Source organism: Callospermophilus lateralis, chromosome 18 (genome assembly GCF_048772815.1).
Source record: "Callospermophilus lateralis isolate mCalLat2 chromosome 18, mCalLat2.hap1, whole genome shotgun sequence".
Lineage (NCBI taxonomy): Eukaryota > Metazoa > Chordata > Mammalia > Rodentia > Sciuridae > Callospermophilus > Callospermophilus lateralis.
Genome location: NC_135322.1, coordinates 4394436 through 4411165, shown reverse-complemented (window position 1 = coordinate 4411165; position 16730 = coordinate 4394436). Strand labels below are relative to the sequence as shown.

The 16730-nt window shown below is 43.3% G+C and overlaps 1 protein-coding gene and 1 pseudogene across 1 annotated transcript; both read right to left on the bottom strand.

Moving 5' to 3' along the window:
- Positions 1-1012: 1012 nt before the first annotated feature.
- Positions 1013-1960, bottom strand: LOC143384233 (vomeronasal type-1 receptor 4-like). The gene has a single exon (XM_076839284.1). The coding sequence runs from the start codon at positions 1958-1960 to the stop codon at positions 1013-1015; it is 948 nt and encodes a 315-aa protein (XP_076695399.1).
- Positions 1961-12941: 10981 nt separating this feature from the next.
- Positions 12942-14510, bottom strand: LOC143383756 (metastasis-associated protein MTA3 pseudogene; annotated as a pseudogene).
- Positions 14511-16730: the final 2220 nt, after the last annotated feature.

Genomic DNA, 16730 nt, shown 5'->3' with positions numbered 1-16730 from the left:
CCACATTTGAGTGGACTAAATGTGGCCACTCTAGGCATGTGGACAAGGGCTGGGGGAATGACATCACTGGGGCTGGCCTTGAAGGTTCCCAAGTCACCCTGCCAATCAGCACCCGCCAAATCGCCAAAGCAACCCTTCTTAAGCTGAGGCTGCTGCTCTCTTCCTCTCCTTTCCTTCCCCTTCAGGCAGCCCCCCAATAAAATCTCTTGGTAGAATTTTTATCTCAGTTGAGTCACTTGCCTTCCATCCCTCTCCTCAGGTCCACAGCAATGGAGTTGGCCAAGCACAAACTAAATTTCTAAAACCATGAAGCAACATAAAAATTTCCTCATCTTGGTAGTTTCCAGGTATTTTGGTCCCAGCAGTAAAAAGCTAACACAGAAGTTGGTACTGAGAAGTGGGATTCATGCTGTACCTGGTAAAACCATATCATTCACAAGACACTAGAACTGCTATATGTAAGGAGTTTGGAAAAGATTGGAGACACAGCATTGTCACAAGGCATCCATGGGCTGTGTGTGTGAACTATGATGCATAGTAACCAAATGAGGGCATAGGCCTGGTTCTGCAAAATCTGTCAGGGTGTGATCCTGTGATGCCAGTGTGCCTCTGAGATATGAAGGACCCCAGGCACAGCAGTAGCACATATGACTCCGGAAATAGCTAAGACCTAAGAATTGAAGTAGGTAAATAAAGATATATCCATGGCATTTTAGCCAGTTAATCAACTAGAATGGCAAGACAAACATGCAATAAATAAACATTGTATTAAAGCAAATTGTCATTATCAAATGAGCATTGTTTAAAAATATTGAATTTTCACAACTTACATAAAGTTTTCTAACATTGTTTTATGCATAATAAACATCATCTGAATGATGGGCAGACACAGGCAGGTAGATGCAGAGACACACAATATAACATAATATGCAAACGTGTGTGTGTGTGTGTTGCACTCTTATAGTGTGACTGCCTTATCACTAACAGTCTGTGGAGACAAGATTGTACAAAACTAAATGATGTATATTTTTCTCACATGACTGGCATTCTTCCTATTCTGCACCCAGGCAGAGTGGATCCTGGATGCAGTAGAGTCTCTCTTCATGAGCAGAAAGGGGCTGACCGCTGGGAAACACCCAGAGATGATCGCAGCTGTGCTCACCACAAACCAGTTGGGATTATAAATAACAGCTACACAAACTTGGAATATACAGGAAAGTGTGTAAAAAGAGACAAAGGTGCTCACCAGGAGGAGGATGGTTTTGATGGCTCTGTACTCAGGCGAGGACCTGGGGGAGCTGGACCTATGAAGATGCTGCATTTTCTGCTTGTGCCTATGCAGGATGAGCACCATGGAGCTGCTGGCCCAGAGCATGAGCCCCACAAACAGGGCATCAGGGAAGGTTAGCAATGCTGCAAAGAGTGAGTCTGTGGTTGAATCTTGTTGAACAGTAGAACAGTATCCAAAATCTTTTAGGATTGTGATGTTTTTATTGCTTCTTCTCCCAGTCATGTGCATTAGAAAAACCAAATTTATGAGGAGGCACATAATCCAGCTCAGGTATATGGAGGAGCCAATGTACTTGGGAATATTTAGTTTAAGCTCTGAACAGCTGGAGTTCTCAGGACTAATCTTAATGGCCTGGAAGACACTCAGGAGGCAGGTGCTGCCAATGGACACACCCCTGCCCACCCTGTGAAGATAGAAAAGCAGCTTGCATCCAACATCACTGAGGAACCTTTTCACTCCAAAAGCTGCCATTGTCTGGGGAACTCCTTTACACAGGAGGGTTAACAAGTTGGCCACAATCAAGTGCTGAAGAATCAAGTCTGTGTGTCTTACCATGCACCCAGTGAAGTAAAGGACCAGGTAATGGAGGAGAAGAGAGAAATTGCCCAGAGCTCCAACCACAGTCTGTGCCAGGAAGATGATTCCTACAGCCACATCACTGGCTGCCATCCTGCCAGTTCCCTGCTGTCCCATCCAGAGGGTCCTGCAGGGGAACAGGAGGCCTGGGCTGTATATGTCCTGTCAACCAAAACCCAGCATTTCCCTCTGCCCACTGTTCCCACTGTGAAAACTTACTTAATGTTTTATTGTAATGAGCCTGGAGTAACTAGCTAAGGCATGAAGTGTGTATAAATCCCGGCTGTGAAGGCAGCACATGGTGATTCTGGAATCTTCACAACATGAGGCAGGTGCTGAGATGACTTTGCTGATGACCAGGAGATCTTGGGCACACAAATTCATAACTGATCCAGTGCAGTAAGGAGCCTTGAAACTGGCTGACGCTATGTGAACCACCAAGCTTCCCTAAAGCTAGTGAGCAGGGTTCTTCTACCAATCAGCTCATATTTACTTCTGCTTTTCTGCAATGCTAATGTCTTCTGAAAGAGTGCTACTTTATAACTTCTTATTAGGAAAATGTTTCCACTTGCTTATAAAGGTTTATTCTACATGTAATATCAATTATAAATGAACATTTAGATATTTTGATAACTGAAGATGCAGTGAAGGAACTTTAGCATTGCAGGCACTTGTCCCCTGGTGGGTCATAAGCAATGAGGCAGGACAGCCTCCCCATCAGGACAGCTACCCCATGAATCACTTGGTGGTGTGTTTGGAGCCCAAGTACAATGACAAGTATCATAGGAATTGTGCCACATTCTCAAGCCAGGTCCTAATATCAGGACATAAATCATCAATATGTGATAATAGAATTTAGAGTGGAAACAAAATATTCACTGGTTTCTGAAGACATAAATGTATATGACTTAATTAATATCCAAGTTAAAAAAAACTGTTTCAAGGGAGAGAGATCGGTGATGACAATAGAAGCCTCCCAGACTAACTGGCTTATGTGGGCATGAAAATATGTTCATTTTAACACTGAAATGTCAGAATTTCTGAGATCCTTGACTGCATAATTTAACACAGTTCATCATTTGGAGAAATTTAGGTTCACAGAAACTTGAACAGGCAGGGAAAAGATTTCCTGTACCCCCAGCACATTCAGACTGCTCCACTATAGATTCCTAGTCCAGATGCTGAGTTCCCTACAATCAGAATATTATGGACAGGCATAAAGATGCACATCTGACAAGTGGTGTTGAAACCTGTAATAATCATGTCCACTTTTCCATACATGTTGTTTCCACATCAGAGAGAAATGGCCTCATTCTCCATGAACTCTAAGGCTTCCAGGATTGGTACAATTACTGTCCCCGTTGGTTACACCATGCTCAGAGTCAGTGAAAACATTCTGCTCAAGCAGTCACCATCAGCTCTCTCTCTATGCATAGAACTAGAGGATTCCTGTGAGCTCCTTCTACTCCACACAACAGGCAGAGAGAAACTATAGGTCCAGCACTAGAAATCACAGAGATTTAGGGTGGAATTTCCTATAAGAGAAACTGAGCAGCTGAGTGAATTTCAAACAACATCCTTGTACATATTGAAAAATCACATTTCTTTTTCACTTGGATAAACCATAGCAATCACTGTCAATGAGGATCGCATTAAGTTAATTAGGATCCATCATGGTTTGGCATTGAGGCTGGGACCCCATTCCTCTTTACAACATGGAGCCCATTCTTCATCAGTTCTTTTACTCCCTTTGTGGCTCTGGCTTCTATGGGTCCCATCCAGCACCCCCTTTTCTGATGTGAACACTTACCCAGACTCCTGAGCTGGGTCTTCCCTCCCAGATGCTGCTCTCACACTGATTGTGCATTTCTCCTCAGGTTCTTTCTCTTTACCAGGATGGTGATCTTAGTGCACAGAGCTCTGTGACCTGGACATGTGCTGCAGGGAGGTGGCCATGTCCTGAGATATGAGCCTGTGACTCTGTGACCTCACCTCCCCTGAGACCTGCAATTATCACTGTGCCTGTAGCAGCAATGGGCATGCAGGCTGGGGACCTGAGGACACTGCTGAACACTCTCTCCCCACGTGACACGTAGCAAAAACAATTATAGGTTTCACCATAACATGTCTTAAGAGGACCCTGGAGTGTTTGGTCCCTGGAGGCAGAGTGTCTCACTTGGAGGGAGCGGGAAATACTGAGGCCTGTCATGTGAAGGACTGGCAGTGAGCTGTGCATGTCCCATTGCATTCCTTGCTTCCCTGAGAAGTTTCTACCACAAGTCTAGTTGGTTCCTGTTCTTCATTTCAACAGGTGGCAGCATCATTGAAGGTATCATCAGAGAAATGGAGAAAGAGAAACCTATAGGAAGGATATTAACACAGGTACCAGGAATAGGAAGAATGTGGTACTAGTTGTTCACCTTCAAAGTTACTGGATTCTTCTGCCTAAATGAGAGTCAATTAATTGGACTCATTTGCTCAATCCAATTGCTACTGATATCCTCTAGTGTGGATACATGTATTCTCCCAATATTGACCCCCAATCCTTCCAGGATGGAGAAACAGATCAATATTCACAGAAGGACTGGAGCAGGTTCTAAATGGGTTTCTCCCCAAAGACAGTGGCAGAACCAGAGGGTCTATCGGGCCAGGTCTACCATTTCTGTAAATATCCAATACGCTTGTGGTTTGTTCTCCAGGGATTTTGTCTTGGAAGCCTGGTGTCCAGTGTGGCCATGTTAGGAGGTGGTGGGGTCTTTATCAGGTGAGGCCTGGTGGAGACAGGTCACTGGGTCTTTGCCAATTGAAGTGACCAACGTGGATCTCATGGGATCTAGCTAGTTCTCAAGAGGGTTGTTATGAAATAGAAGACTGGCTTCAGCTTGTCTCTGGCTTTCAAACTCACCTTGTCGTCTGACCCTCTCACACAGAGTCTTGCCATCTTCTTTCCTGAGAACCAGGAGAGGCCCACAGAGAAACTGATGATGGTGTCATGCTCAAAACTGCTGAAAGTGGGCTGGGGTTGTGGCTCATATGTAGACTGCTCACAAAGCATGCATGAGCCACTGGGTTCTATCCTCAGCACCATATTAAAAAATAATTATAATAAGATAAATATTGTGTCCACCTTTAATTAAATAATAAATATTTAAAAAAAACTCTGAAAGTAAAATAACTAAACATCTGTGCTCTATACAGCATCCAACCTCTGGGGTTTTCTCATAGAAGAACAACTGGCTAATAACCAATATTTTTGGCAATACCCTTGTGAGATGCAGTGACCTTTCCCTCTGGTTTGAGAGGCACCATTTCCATACTCCCTCCTTGATGCTCTACTGAATTCAGGATCCTAAGGTCATCTCTCCAGTCAATATGGAATGATTCTTATTCTGGATTTCTGATACCTAATGTTTTGGGGCACAGGGATCAAAACCATCTGTCCATTCTGACATCCACATGGACACACAGCCCCTGAAGTTCTCACGTGTCCAGCAAGCCCAGTCTGGGGATGAGGCAGTGAGGTATCACAGGGAACAGTATCTGGGACATTGTCATTAGAGTGGGACAAGGTTAGAGTTGGCTTTTCCATGAGTCCTGAGGAGGAGGTTTTTAAGAAGAGAACTCTCCAGGATACTGGCAACCTATGTGCAGGGTGGAGTGAGCATGGCGTGGTTAATGGAGCCCTTAGATGGCCCATCCCTCCTGTCCCTTTGATGGCTTTATAACTCACTCTCAGGGCTGTTCTTTGTGTAGGTTCAGGATCTGGGGACTCCCTCGGCACAGCTTTTCCATGGATCTCCAAAACCCTTGATGTGTTGGGAGTTGGTCTTTCCTTCCTGGAGTCTCATTTCCCTCTGTACTAAATAAATATGTTTCTATCCTGTGGTTGATGATGTCTTATAACACAAAGCTCTCTATCAGGATAAATAAGATGAACAGAAACAGCACATCCATCCTCCCAGGGGATGTCCTCATACATGGAAAGCCAGAGAGATTTGTCTCAGACCAAGGTCCACTGCCCATTCCTTGCTGTGTTCACTTTTAGTGAATCTTTCCAAGAGCAACCTCTGATGGAAATGCTTTAATTCCTCTAGTGCTGTCATAGGACTGATGCGTTTAATTGCTTCAGTCCATATTTGATGAAGAGTGAAGTGAGGAGGCTACTGTGAACCAGAGTGAGGCCAGCATGCTGTATTTACCTCATGCATTCCTAGGCAGGTCCAACAGGCAACCGCTTACAACACTTACACATCTCCCATAGAAGGATCTGTCTTATTCCTACATTTCTGTATTGGCTTTTACAGAATAATGAGAGAGAAGATATATGACATTTATGCAAAAACAGGCAACCTAACATATCTGATATAATCATGGTTTGCGTTGCTTGTGCTGACAACGGAGAGCTAGGTGGGAGGAATCTTGGGAAAGTAGAGCAAGGGGCTGGGAGTGGGGAACCACACAAAAAATGGGGCAGCACATTCACCAAACTATCCCCAGCTCGCCAGGCTGGTGATATGAATGGGGTTCAAAGGAGCTGGCTGTAGGGAAAAAGACACACTCATACATTGCTGGTGGGACTGCAAATTGGTGCAGCCAATATGAAAAACAGTTTGGGGATTTCTTGGAAGACTGAGAATGGAACCACCATTTGACCCAGCTATCCCTCTCCTCGGTCTACACCCAAAGGACTTAAAAAGAGCACACCACAGGACACAGCCACGTCAATGTTTATAGCAGCACAATTCACAATAGCTGAACTGTGGAGCAAACCTAAATGTCCCTCAGTAGATTAATGGATCCAAAAAATGTGGCATATATACACAATGGAATGTTACTCAGCAATAAAAGAGAACAAAATCATGGCATTTGCATCTAAATGAATGGCATTGGAGAAGATAATGCTAAGTGAAGTTAGCCAATACCTAAAAAAACAAATGATATTTTTTTCTGATGTAAGGTGGCTGACTCACAATGGGGTAGGGAGAGGGAGCATTGAAGGAATAGACAAACTCTATATAGAACAGAGGGCAGGATGGGTAGGAGGGTGCAGGGGTTAGCAATGATGATTGAATGTGATGGACATCATTATCCAAAATACATGTATGAAGACATGAATTTGTGTGAACATACTTTATATACAAACAGCGATATAAATAGTTGTGTTCTATATGTGTAATAAGAATTGTGAGGCATTCTGCTGTCATGTATTTAAAAAATAAAAGCAAAAAGAATAGTGTATTAAAAAAAATGGTGAAGAAACCATGTAGCATATGAACATAAGTTTCTAAGTCAGGACAGCTCGGTGACCCAAGGTTCAGTGCAGCACTGGAAGGAGTAAGAGAACGTGCACCAGATTCTCTTTATTGTTACAGGAGACACAGAAAAGGAGGCTTGATGGAATGTTCTCTCCAAATTGGGCAGAAGAATCAGGTTTCAGGGGGTGCCCATCCCCATTAGGTAACTCTCAGGTAGGGTTTGAAGCAGGCTCTGTTGCCAAGAAGAGTAAAGGCCCCTTGCCATGCCCAGCTTTTGCTTGTGTATCAGACCACCCATCCCCATTGTTCAAGGGCAGGGGGAGCAAGCTCAGCCCAGGGGCCATGGGTGGCTCCCCACACCAAACACCACCAGAGACTAAAATGAGCCATAGAAAAGGGAAAGAGGTAGAGGGTGGAAACTGATCCAAAGGTGCTCACCAGAACAAGGGTCCTTTGGGTGGCTCTGCACTCGGGGGATGTGGGAGAAACTGTGCTATGAGTGTTGGATCCACGTGGTGTCAGGATGGAAATCATAGTAATAGGGATCTCCCCTAAATCCTAGAAGGAAACCAGGTTCACCAAAATCCTCAGAGCTCAGGGGTTTACAGCACATGATAATCACTGTCTTTTATGTGCCTCATATATGCAGAGTTAGGTTTTCTAAAACCCTTCATGATTGGGAAATAATCTCACATACATAGTTTCTACATAGCATTAGGCAGATCATGGGGTTCCATCTTACTATCTCATGAGAATGAAGGCAAGATAACCATAGCACCCTTCATCCTCTCAAATGCCCTTCATTCATGGTATTTTATGTAACCAACAGATAAATTTCACTACTATAATCTTAAGCATCTGAAATCTCATTTCACCCTCACTGGAGTGATTGATCATCTCCCCTTCTCTGTGAGAAGTTCATAAATTTATAGTGGGATCCCTCAGGGGCTGCTGTAAGGTCTTGGGCCCTCACATCTCTTACTAAATGATCTGATGGATAAGGGATATTTCTCCCCCTGAATCCCTTTCCAGATGTGAGCACTTGTCTCACTGACTTTTCTTACTGACTCTGCCTCTCAGACTAAACTACAAAACAGAGGTAGCACATTTTGCATAAGCCACCCTCACTTCTGACACCAACTGCAAGTTCAAGGATTCCCAAATTACACTCAAGTTCAGCAGTTCCCTAGTAGGGCTCAGGGGAAGTTGAAGGGTATTGTGCTCCCACTTATGACTTATTACAGGAGAAGGTCACAGGTTGAAATCAGCTGAGGGAAGGAGCAGGCTGGCAGCATCCAGAGAAGGGCCCAAGATGAAGCCTCTCAGTGTCTTCCCTGGAGAGTCCCAGACTTGTTGTTCTCCTGGCACTGACACAAGATAATACTTGTCAATGATTTGCAAGAAGGAACAGGTCACTCAGGCCGGGTCCCTGGGGATTCCTGGGCCTGGTCAGGTATTCTGCCTGGATGGCCATCAGGTTCCACCCCTCCCAGCAGTTCAGGCTGGAGGGTCTGGAGACAGAAGCCAATGTTGTGTCTGTGTCCTTCGGGTGTTTGGAATCAAAATGAAGTGTCCCAAAGCCACTGCCATGGAACAAAATGTCAGAACATTCAAGCCTCCACTTTTAAGAGATGGACCATACCAAGGTCCTGGAAATCACCTGGGATAGGGGTGACAAAGGAGTCCTCAGGGGCACAGACGCCTCTAGGGTCTTTGGAGCTAAAACTATTATTCCCAGGGGGAACAGATTTCTTTGCCCCTGATTCCCCTGGTAAACCTCCCCATCCCCCATATAATATCCTCCAAGAATGCCACATGACACAAAGGTTTTCTGTGAATCTGAATCCCCAGGGGAATATTTGAGAAAGCTAGATATTTTTTTCTCTTGGCTTATAAGAAAGTCTAATTTTATAAGAGAAAAATTTTATTTGAGACAGAAGAGATTGAGATATAGGAAACCTTTTAGATATTGTGATAACTTCCTGGAATAACTGCAGCATTTCAAAGCTATCAAAGTGATGTGGTGAAAAGAACATCATCAAAGAGTGACTCTACATCCAGAAAGTAGCTGAGATCAAGGGGAATAAATAGATTTACCCCAAAGCATACCTTATATATAATTAGAGAATGGAGAGGAATGAAGGGAGGCCCAGGGAAGAGCAGGTAGGTGGGGCTGCCTGCAGGTTGGGATCCCCTGCACTGGGCACTTGAGACTCATGTAGTATCCTTCTTTATGCAGGGGGTGGAGTCCACCATCCCTGGTGCATTCATGAACCCATGCATCTAGTGACCCCTAAACACTGCATTCCTATACATGTACACATACACATGATAAAGTTTAGGTATAAATAAGAGATAGTAATGGACTAATAATGGGCACTTATAGTAGAGTTCAACAATTATAGTGACAGGTATTTATGAAACTCAGGTAAACATGCTCTGGTCTCTGGGATTTTCCATTTCATCTGAGGTTGACCACAGGTACCTAAACCTGTAATGGGGCACTGCAGATTTTTTGTGCTGTCCTGACCAAGTTTGGAGGCCCCAATTTAGTTTTCCTTCTAGAGCTGCCCCCCAAGTCCACACCAGCGGGCTCAAGAGAGACTTCTGCCATTTGAGCTTCATCCACCCCATCTCCTCAGCTCCAAGGCTGCCCTGAAGGTGACCGCTGTGTGGCTACAGCACAGGGAGAGTCAGCACTCAGGAGAGGCTGGAGGTTAGAAAGGGCCCTGCTGCACCCTGAAAACCATACCTATGGAGAATTTATACTTCTTACTCTCCCTGGTAACATGTGAATGAACCAATTCCTCAAATTTGACCTGTTTCAGAGTTGATCTGTGAACACTCCAGCTCATGGGCATTTGTCAACAACCACCAGCAGCAATTGTTCAACAGCAGAGCGTTCAGGGAGGGACAGTGTAAGTCTGTGAAGGAAGAGAGTGGGCAGAGGGCACAGGGACATGGGACTATAGACGTAAGACAGTGGAGCAGAAGGCCTTGGGGGTGGGTGCACTAAGGCTGGGAAGAGCAGGAGGTGAAGAGTTAAAAGACAGCATCCAAAGTTTTGCTTAGGGAGTCAATGCCAAGGTCAAGGTGACAAAGGGACATTGTGAGCAGGTAAGTCAAGGATATTAACGCATTGGTTTTAAGAGGATGAGAACTTTAAGATGTCACAGGAAGAGAGTGTGTAATGGCAACTCATTCATGGTTAAAGAGCAAGGGGGGTCAATGGTCAATGGAAGGCATGGGAGCCCTGGAAATCCCACCTCTTTACCCTACTCAAGCCGTCCCCACTGGCCATTACTTGGTGTCCAACAGTAACTCCTGTGTGGCTCACCTGACCTCTGCTCTCCTTTGCAGCTATATTTGGGGAAGATTTCTGCAGTTCTTCTGTCCATGTGTCAGTGTGTTTGTCTTTCCTTCAAAATAATCTTAAAATCAAGGAAAACCTATGCATCACCCACCCCCAGGTCCTGTCAACCCTGTGGACATTAACTGCCTTAGAATTTTTCAAATAAAATCAACTTCAAACCTAAGTTAATCAAAAGGGATAAAGAAGGACACTATATACTGTTAAAAGGAACCATCCACCAACAAGATATAACAAATATCAATTTGTATACACCAAATAATAGTGCTGCAATGTACATAAAACAAACTCTCCTCAAGTTCAAGAGTCAAATAGATCACAACACAATAATTATGGGTGACTTCAACACACCGCTCTCTCCATTAGACAGATCCTCCAGACAAAAGCTGAATAAAGAAACTATAGAACTCAATAACACAATCAATAACCTAGACTTACCGACATATATAGAATATATCAACCATCATCAAGTGGATACACGTTCTTACTCAAAGATAGACCATATATTATGCCATAGGGCAACTCTTAGTAAATATAAAGGTGTGGAGATAATACCATGCACCTTATCTGATCATAATGGAATGAAACTGGAAATCAATGATAAAAAAAGGAAGGAAAAATCCTGCATCACCTGGAAAATGAACAATATGTTACTGAATGATCAATGGGTTAGAGAGGACATAAAGGAGGAAATCAAAAAATTCTTAGAGATAAACGACAATACAGACACAACATACTGGAATGTATGGGACACAATGAAAGCAGTTTTAAGAGGGAAATTCATTTCCTGGAGTTCATTCCTCAAAAAAAGAAAAAACCAACAAATTAATGAACTCACACTTCATCTCAAAACTCTAGAAAAGGAAGAGCAAAACAACAGCAAAGGTAGTAGAAAACAAGAAATAATTAAAATCAGAGCGGAAATCAATGAAATTGAAACAAAAAAAAAACATTGAAAAAATTGATAAAGCTAAAAGTTGTTTCTTCAAAAAAATAAATAAGATTGACAGACCCTTAGCCATGCTAACGAAGAGAAGAAGATAGAGAATTCAAATTACTAACATATGGGATGAAAAAGGCAATATCACAACGGACACCACAGAAATACAGAAGATAATTAGAAAGTATTTTGAAACCCTATATTCCAATAAAATAGAAGATAGTGAAGATTTTGATAAATTTCTTAAGTCATATGATCTGCCCAGATTGAGTCAGGAAGACACACACAATTTAAACAGATCAATAACAAAGGAAGAAATGGAAGAAGCCATCAAAAGACTACCAACCAAGAAAAGCCCTGGACCGGATGGGTATACAGTGAAGTTTTACAAAACCTTCAAAGAAGAATTAATACCAATACTTTTCAAGCTATTTCAAGAACTAGAAAAAGAGGGAGAACTTCCAAATTCATTCTATGAGGCCAACATCACCCTGATCCCGAAACCAGACAAAGACACTTCAAAGAAAGAAAACTACAGACCAATATCTCTAATGAACTTAGATGCAAAAATTCTCAATAAAATCCTGGTGAATCAAATACAAAAGCATATCAAAAAATTTGTGCACCATGATCAAGTAGGATTCATCCCTGGGATGCAAGGCTGGTTCAATACATGGAAATCAATAAATGTTATTCACCACATCAATAGACTTAAAGATAAGAACCATATGATCATCTCGATAGATGCAGAAAAAGCATTCGACAAAGTACAGCATCCCTTTATGTTCAAAACACTAGACAAACTAGGGATAACAGGAACTTACCTCAACATTGTAAAAGCTATATATGCTAAGCCTCAGGCTAGCATCATTCTAAATGGAGAAAAACTGAAGGCATTCCCTCTAAAATCTGGAACGAGACAGGGATGCCCTCTCTCACCACTTCTATTCAATTTAGTTCTTGAAATACTAGCCAGAGCAATTAGACAGACAAAAGAAATTAAAGGCATAAAAATAGGAAAAGAAGAACTTAAATTATCACTATTTGTGGACGATATGATAATATATCTAACAGACCCAAAAGGGTCTACAAAGAAACTGCTAGAGTTAATAAATGAATTCAGCAAAGTGACAGGATATAAAATCAACACGCATAAATCAAAGGTATTCCTGTGTATTAGCAACAAAACTTCTGAAGTGGAAATGAGGAAAACCACTCCATTCACAATATCCTCAATAAAATAAAATAAAATACTTGGGAATCAACCTAACAAACGAGGTGAAAGATTTATACAATGAAAACTACAGAACCCTAAAGAGAGAGATAGAAGAAGATCTTTTTTTTTTTTTTAAAGGCTGTACACAGAACTTATGTTTATTGCAAACAAAAGAAAGGGAGAGAGAGGGAGAGGGAGAGAGGGAGGGAGAGAGAGAGAGCGAGAAGGAGAGGGAGAGAGAGAGAGAGAGAGAGAGAGAGAGAGAGGAAGAGAAAATGGTCAGAAAAGCACAACATATAAGGTTAAGAATTTAAAAATGTCTTACATTCTGCCCTAATGGCAGCATAATTAATAGCAACAAACGGCCGTCTTGCTGCCTGCCGCAACTGTAGGGTATTTTTGCAGACCTGACGAGCAAACTTTGTGAAATATGTAGTATGAAGGAAGAAAGCTTGGCGGGTCTTCACTGCAGACTTTGGACTCCCAGTGTTTCGGACAGGCATCCCCTGCATAGCCTGCCGGGACAGGTGACTTCTAACTCGGGGGTCCTCTGTAGTTGGACTGGGAGATAACTTTTCTTCTTCTGACTGGGTGGGCATTTTCAGGCCTCCATATTTTTTCCAATACAGCCAACAAGTTGCACATAATCTACACTGCATATTGGGTGGGCCCCAAGAATACCACTGGTGAGACTGTGTAGCATAGCAGCTCTCACAGGCTCGCCCTAATAGGGGGTTCTGGGGCTGGAACGTGGTCCCCACAGCTCCATTCACAGCGCCAGGCTTGCCATTGCTGGTGGATATTTGGTTGGGATTTGGTTTGTAAGTTGGGATATAAACTTGTTTCAGTTTACTCTCAGCTTCTGCTGCTTTTAGACGTTTCTGCTGCACATATCTGTCAGTAGTTTTCCACATGTAATAATACTCAATGATGCTAGTCAATGACTTCCAAGGGAGAAAGTCTTGACGTATGTCATTGAAGTCCTTGCCATATTTTTCTAGTGCCTCTTCAAATAAGCTAGCTTCAGAGGCCGACCATTCTTCCATTTCATCTCTGCATAAAACAGGTCCTCCAAGTGGTACTAAGACACTAATTGCACTGCTCAAGTCATAGCTGTGTCTATACAACGTATCCATAGCATGAAACAACGTGATGTCTCGGGAAGCTGCAGCGGCGCTCATGTGCAAGCTAGGCTGCCTCACAGAACTGCTACAGTCCAGGGCTCTAGCAAATGTCCCAACAGCCCGAGCTACAACTAAGAACTGGTCAATCTGTCGGTCTGTAAGTGGACTATTTGGATCCCAAACTTTCATTTCCAATTTTGACTGTTCTCTCTCATCTGATTCTCCTTCTAAGAGCATTTCTGGAATGTCTGCTTGGTATCTAGGACCCACTCTGATTTCACCTTTGTCAGCTAATAGTGTTTTCACTGAGGGGTCATAGACCAAGGAGTAGAAAAAGGTATCCTCTTTCTCAAGATATGACAATACTGACTGTCTCGTTCAGAAGAGCAACACTGCATTTTCCCCTGATATGTGTTGCAGGCAGAGATTCATATTGGCGTGACAAAAAGAGTTCCCTATGTTTCAACTGATGTTTCTGTTTATCAGTCAAGTCTGCCTCAACCGTTGTTTCAGATTCTTCTTCAATTTCTTTAGCATGCTTGTCCGCAAGCATTATGAGAGTGTTGGATATATCTTGTCGTCTATAAAAGCACACTACCTTTGCTTCCACGTTGCCACTTGCAGTCTTGTTAAGTTCTTCTATTCTTCTGATTAGGTATGGGTTGCTGGAAGAATTCTCAAAGTAGACATAATCTCCGACCCGGTACATGTTGGCCGCCATGTCCGCCCGCCCGCCCGCGGAGCCCGAGCAGAGCCCCGCCCGCCGCCGCCGCCGCTGCCGCCGCCTCAGCCTCCACCACCGCCGCCACCTCCTCGCCGCCTCGCCACGGGGGGAGGGGAGGGAGGGGCAGAAGAAGATCTTAGAAGATGGAAAAATGTACCCTGTTCATGGATAGGCAGAACTAACATCATCAAAATGGTGATATTACCCAAAGTTCTCTACAGGTTTAATGTGATGCCAATCAAAATCCCAATGGCATTTCTTGTAGAAATAGATAAAGCAATTATGAAATTCATATTGAAAAACAAAAGACCCAGAATAGCAAAAGCAATTCTAAGCAGGAAGTGTGAATCTGGAGGTATAGTGATACCAGATTTCAAACTGTACTACAGAGCAATAGTAACAAAAACAGCATGGTACTGGTACCAAAACAGGCAGGTGGACCAATGGTACAGAATAGAGGACACAGAGACCAATCCACAAAATTACAACTTTCTTATATTTGATAAAGGGGCTAAAAGCATGCAATGGAGGAAGGATAGCATCTTCAACAAATGGTGCTGGGAAAACTGGAAATCCATATGCAACAAAATGAAGCTGAACCCCTTTCTCTCGCCATGCACAAAAGTTAACTCAAAATGGATCAAAGAGCTTGATATCAAATCAGAGACTCTGCGCCTGATAGAAGAAAAAGTTGGCTCCGATCTACATATTGTGGGGTCGGTCTCCAAATTCCTTAGTAGGACACCCATAGCCCAAGAGTTAATAACAAGAATAAACAAATGGGACTTACTTAACCTGGACTATGTATCACTTGTATGCATTGTGAACTATCTGTTGGTACAGTGACTTGTGGTAGTGTTGGGATATTTTTGCTGATGGTGTCATTGGTGGTACAATTTTTCCCAAAAGAGCCATCAATTGGCTTGGTGTATCTTCCTCCCTTCTGCTTGTCATGGTCGTTCAGCTAAAATTTGGGGGCCAACAGAGGTGAGACAAAGAACCTCACCCCCCAACACACTGGTACAAAGGCCTATCTACAGGTGTGGCTGTATGCCGGACCAGTAGTCAATGATGGGTAAGATCCAATTGCAATGATACCAACCTAAGACAGGTGGCTGACGCCTTGAAGTCAGTTCATCCAATGACGGGTAAAGACCATATGTAGTATTGAACAACCTAAGGCAGGCACGGTCCCTAAGCCACATGCTTGTTGTTTAAACAGAGAGGGGGAGATGTTGAGAGCCACAGCCAAAGGCGCCCCAGTAAACTTCCAGCTGATTGGCACATAGCAACCCCAGCATACTTCCAGCTGATTGGCTCACTGCAGCCCCAGCAACCAGCTGATTGGCTCATCTGCAGTGATGCTCATTGGGCTGTTTTCCCACCCTTTCAGACCATGGAGCTGCTCATTGGGGGACTCTTTTGGCTCTGCCCACGTGACCCAGCCAATCAGCCTCAAGAGCAGGAGGAGTGGGGGGTTGAGAGGCTCACTGGAAGCTGGTGGTGGCAGTTGGGCTCTGAGGGAATTCCTGAAGAGCTCGTGTGGTGTGGTGCCGCGTGTGTGCTCTAAAAATAAAGTTCATTTCTGCTTGACAAGTGGCTTGTGAATTGTGCCCAGCCAGACTGCAGCATTACCATGGTTCTCATTCTATACAGACAGAAGCAGAGGGTCCAGACATTTACAGCACCAAAGTTTCCTCTAGATTCTGCCCAAGACCAAAGACACCCAGAGCATTTTTGTCTTCATGTGCACGTTCTACAGCCTCTCCTCCTTATTAAATGATGAATTAACCTTTATTTCAATCCTCACTGGTGGTGGGTGAATACCAATGTGCTGATCTCCATGTGTTTTCCTGATGTCAGCCCCTTTCTTCTTATGAGACCCAACTCCATTGTGTCCAGGCTGAGCTTTGAATGAATATGTAATTCCAAAATTTGATAATATAGGAATTGCTTTCCATAATGTCCAATTGTTTACTCATGTTCATTCTCCACACACCAATAAAGAAGCTATGGAAGGGCCACTTTTCTTCCCTTTATAAACACTCATCATCATTGAGGTCCTCAGCTGCTTGAATGATTGAATGTTGTATGATCGTGATGCAAAGAAATGAAGAAAATTGTCATCATCCTGATGAATAGCATCATGTATATGGTCATCCAGATTCATGTTCCTGAGGCCAATTGAATGGATTAACTTTGCATCCTTCAAAGTAACTTTAACCAACATGATG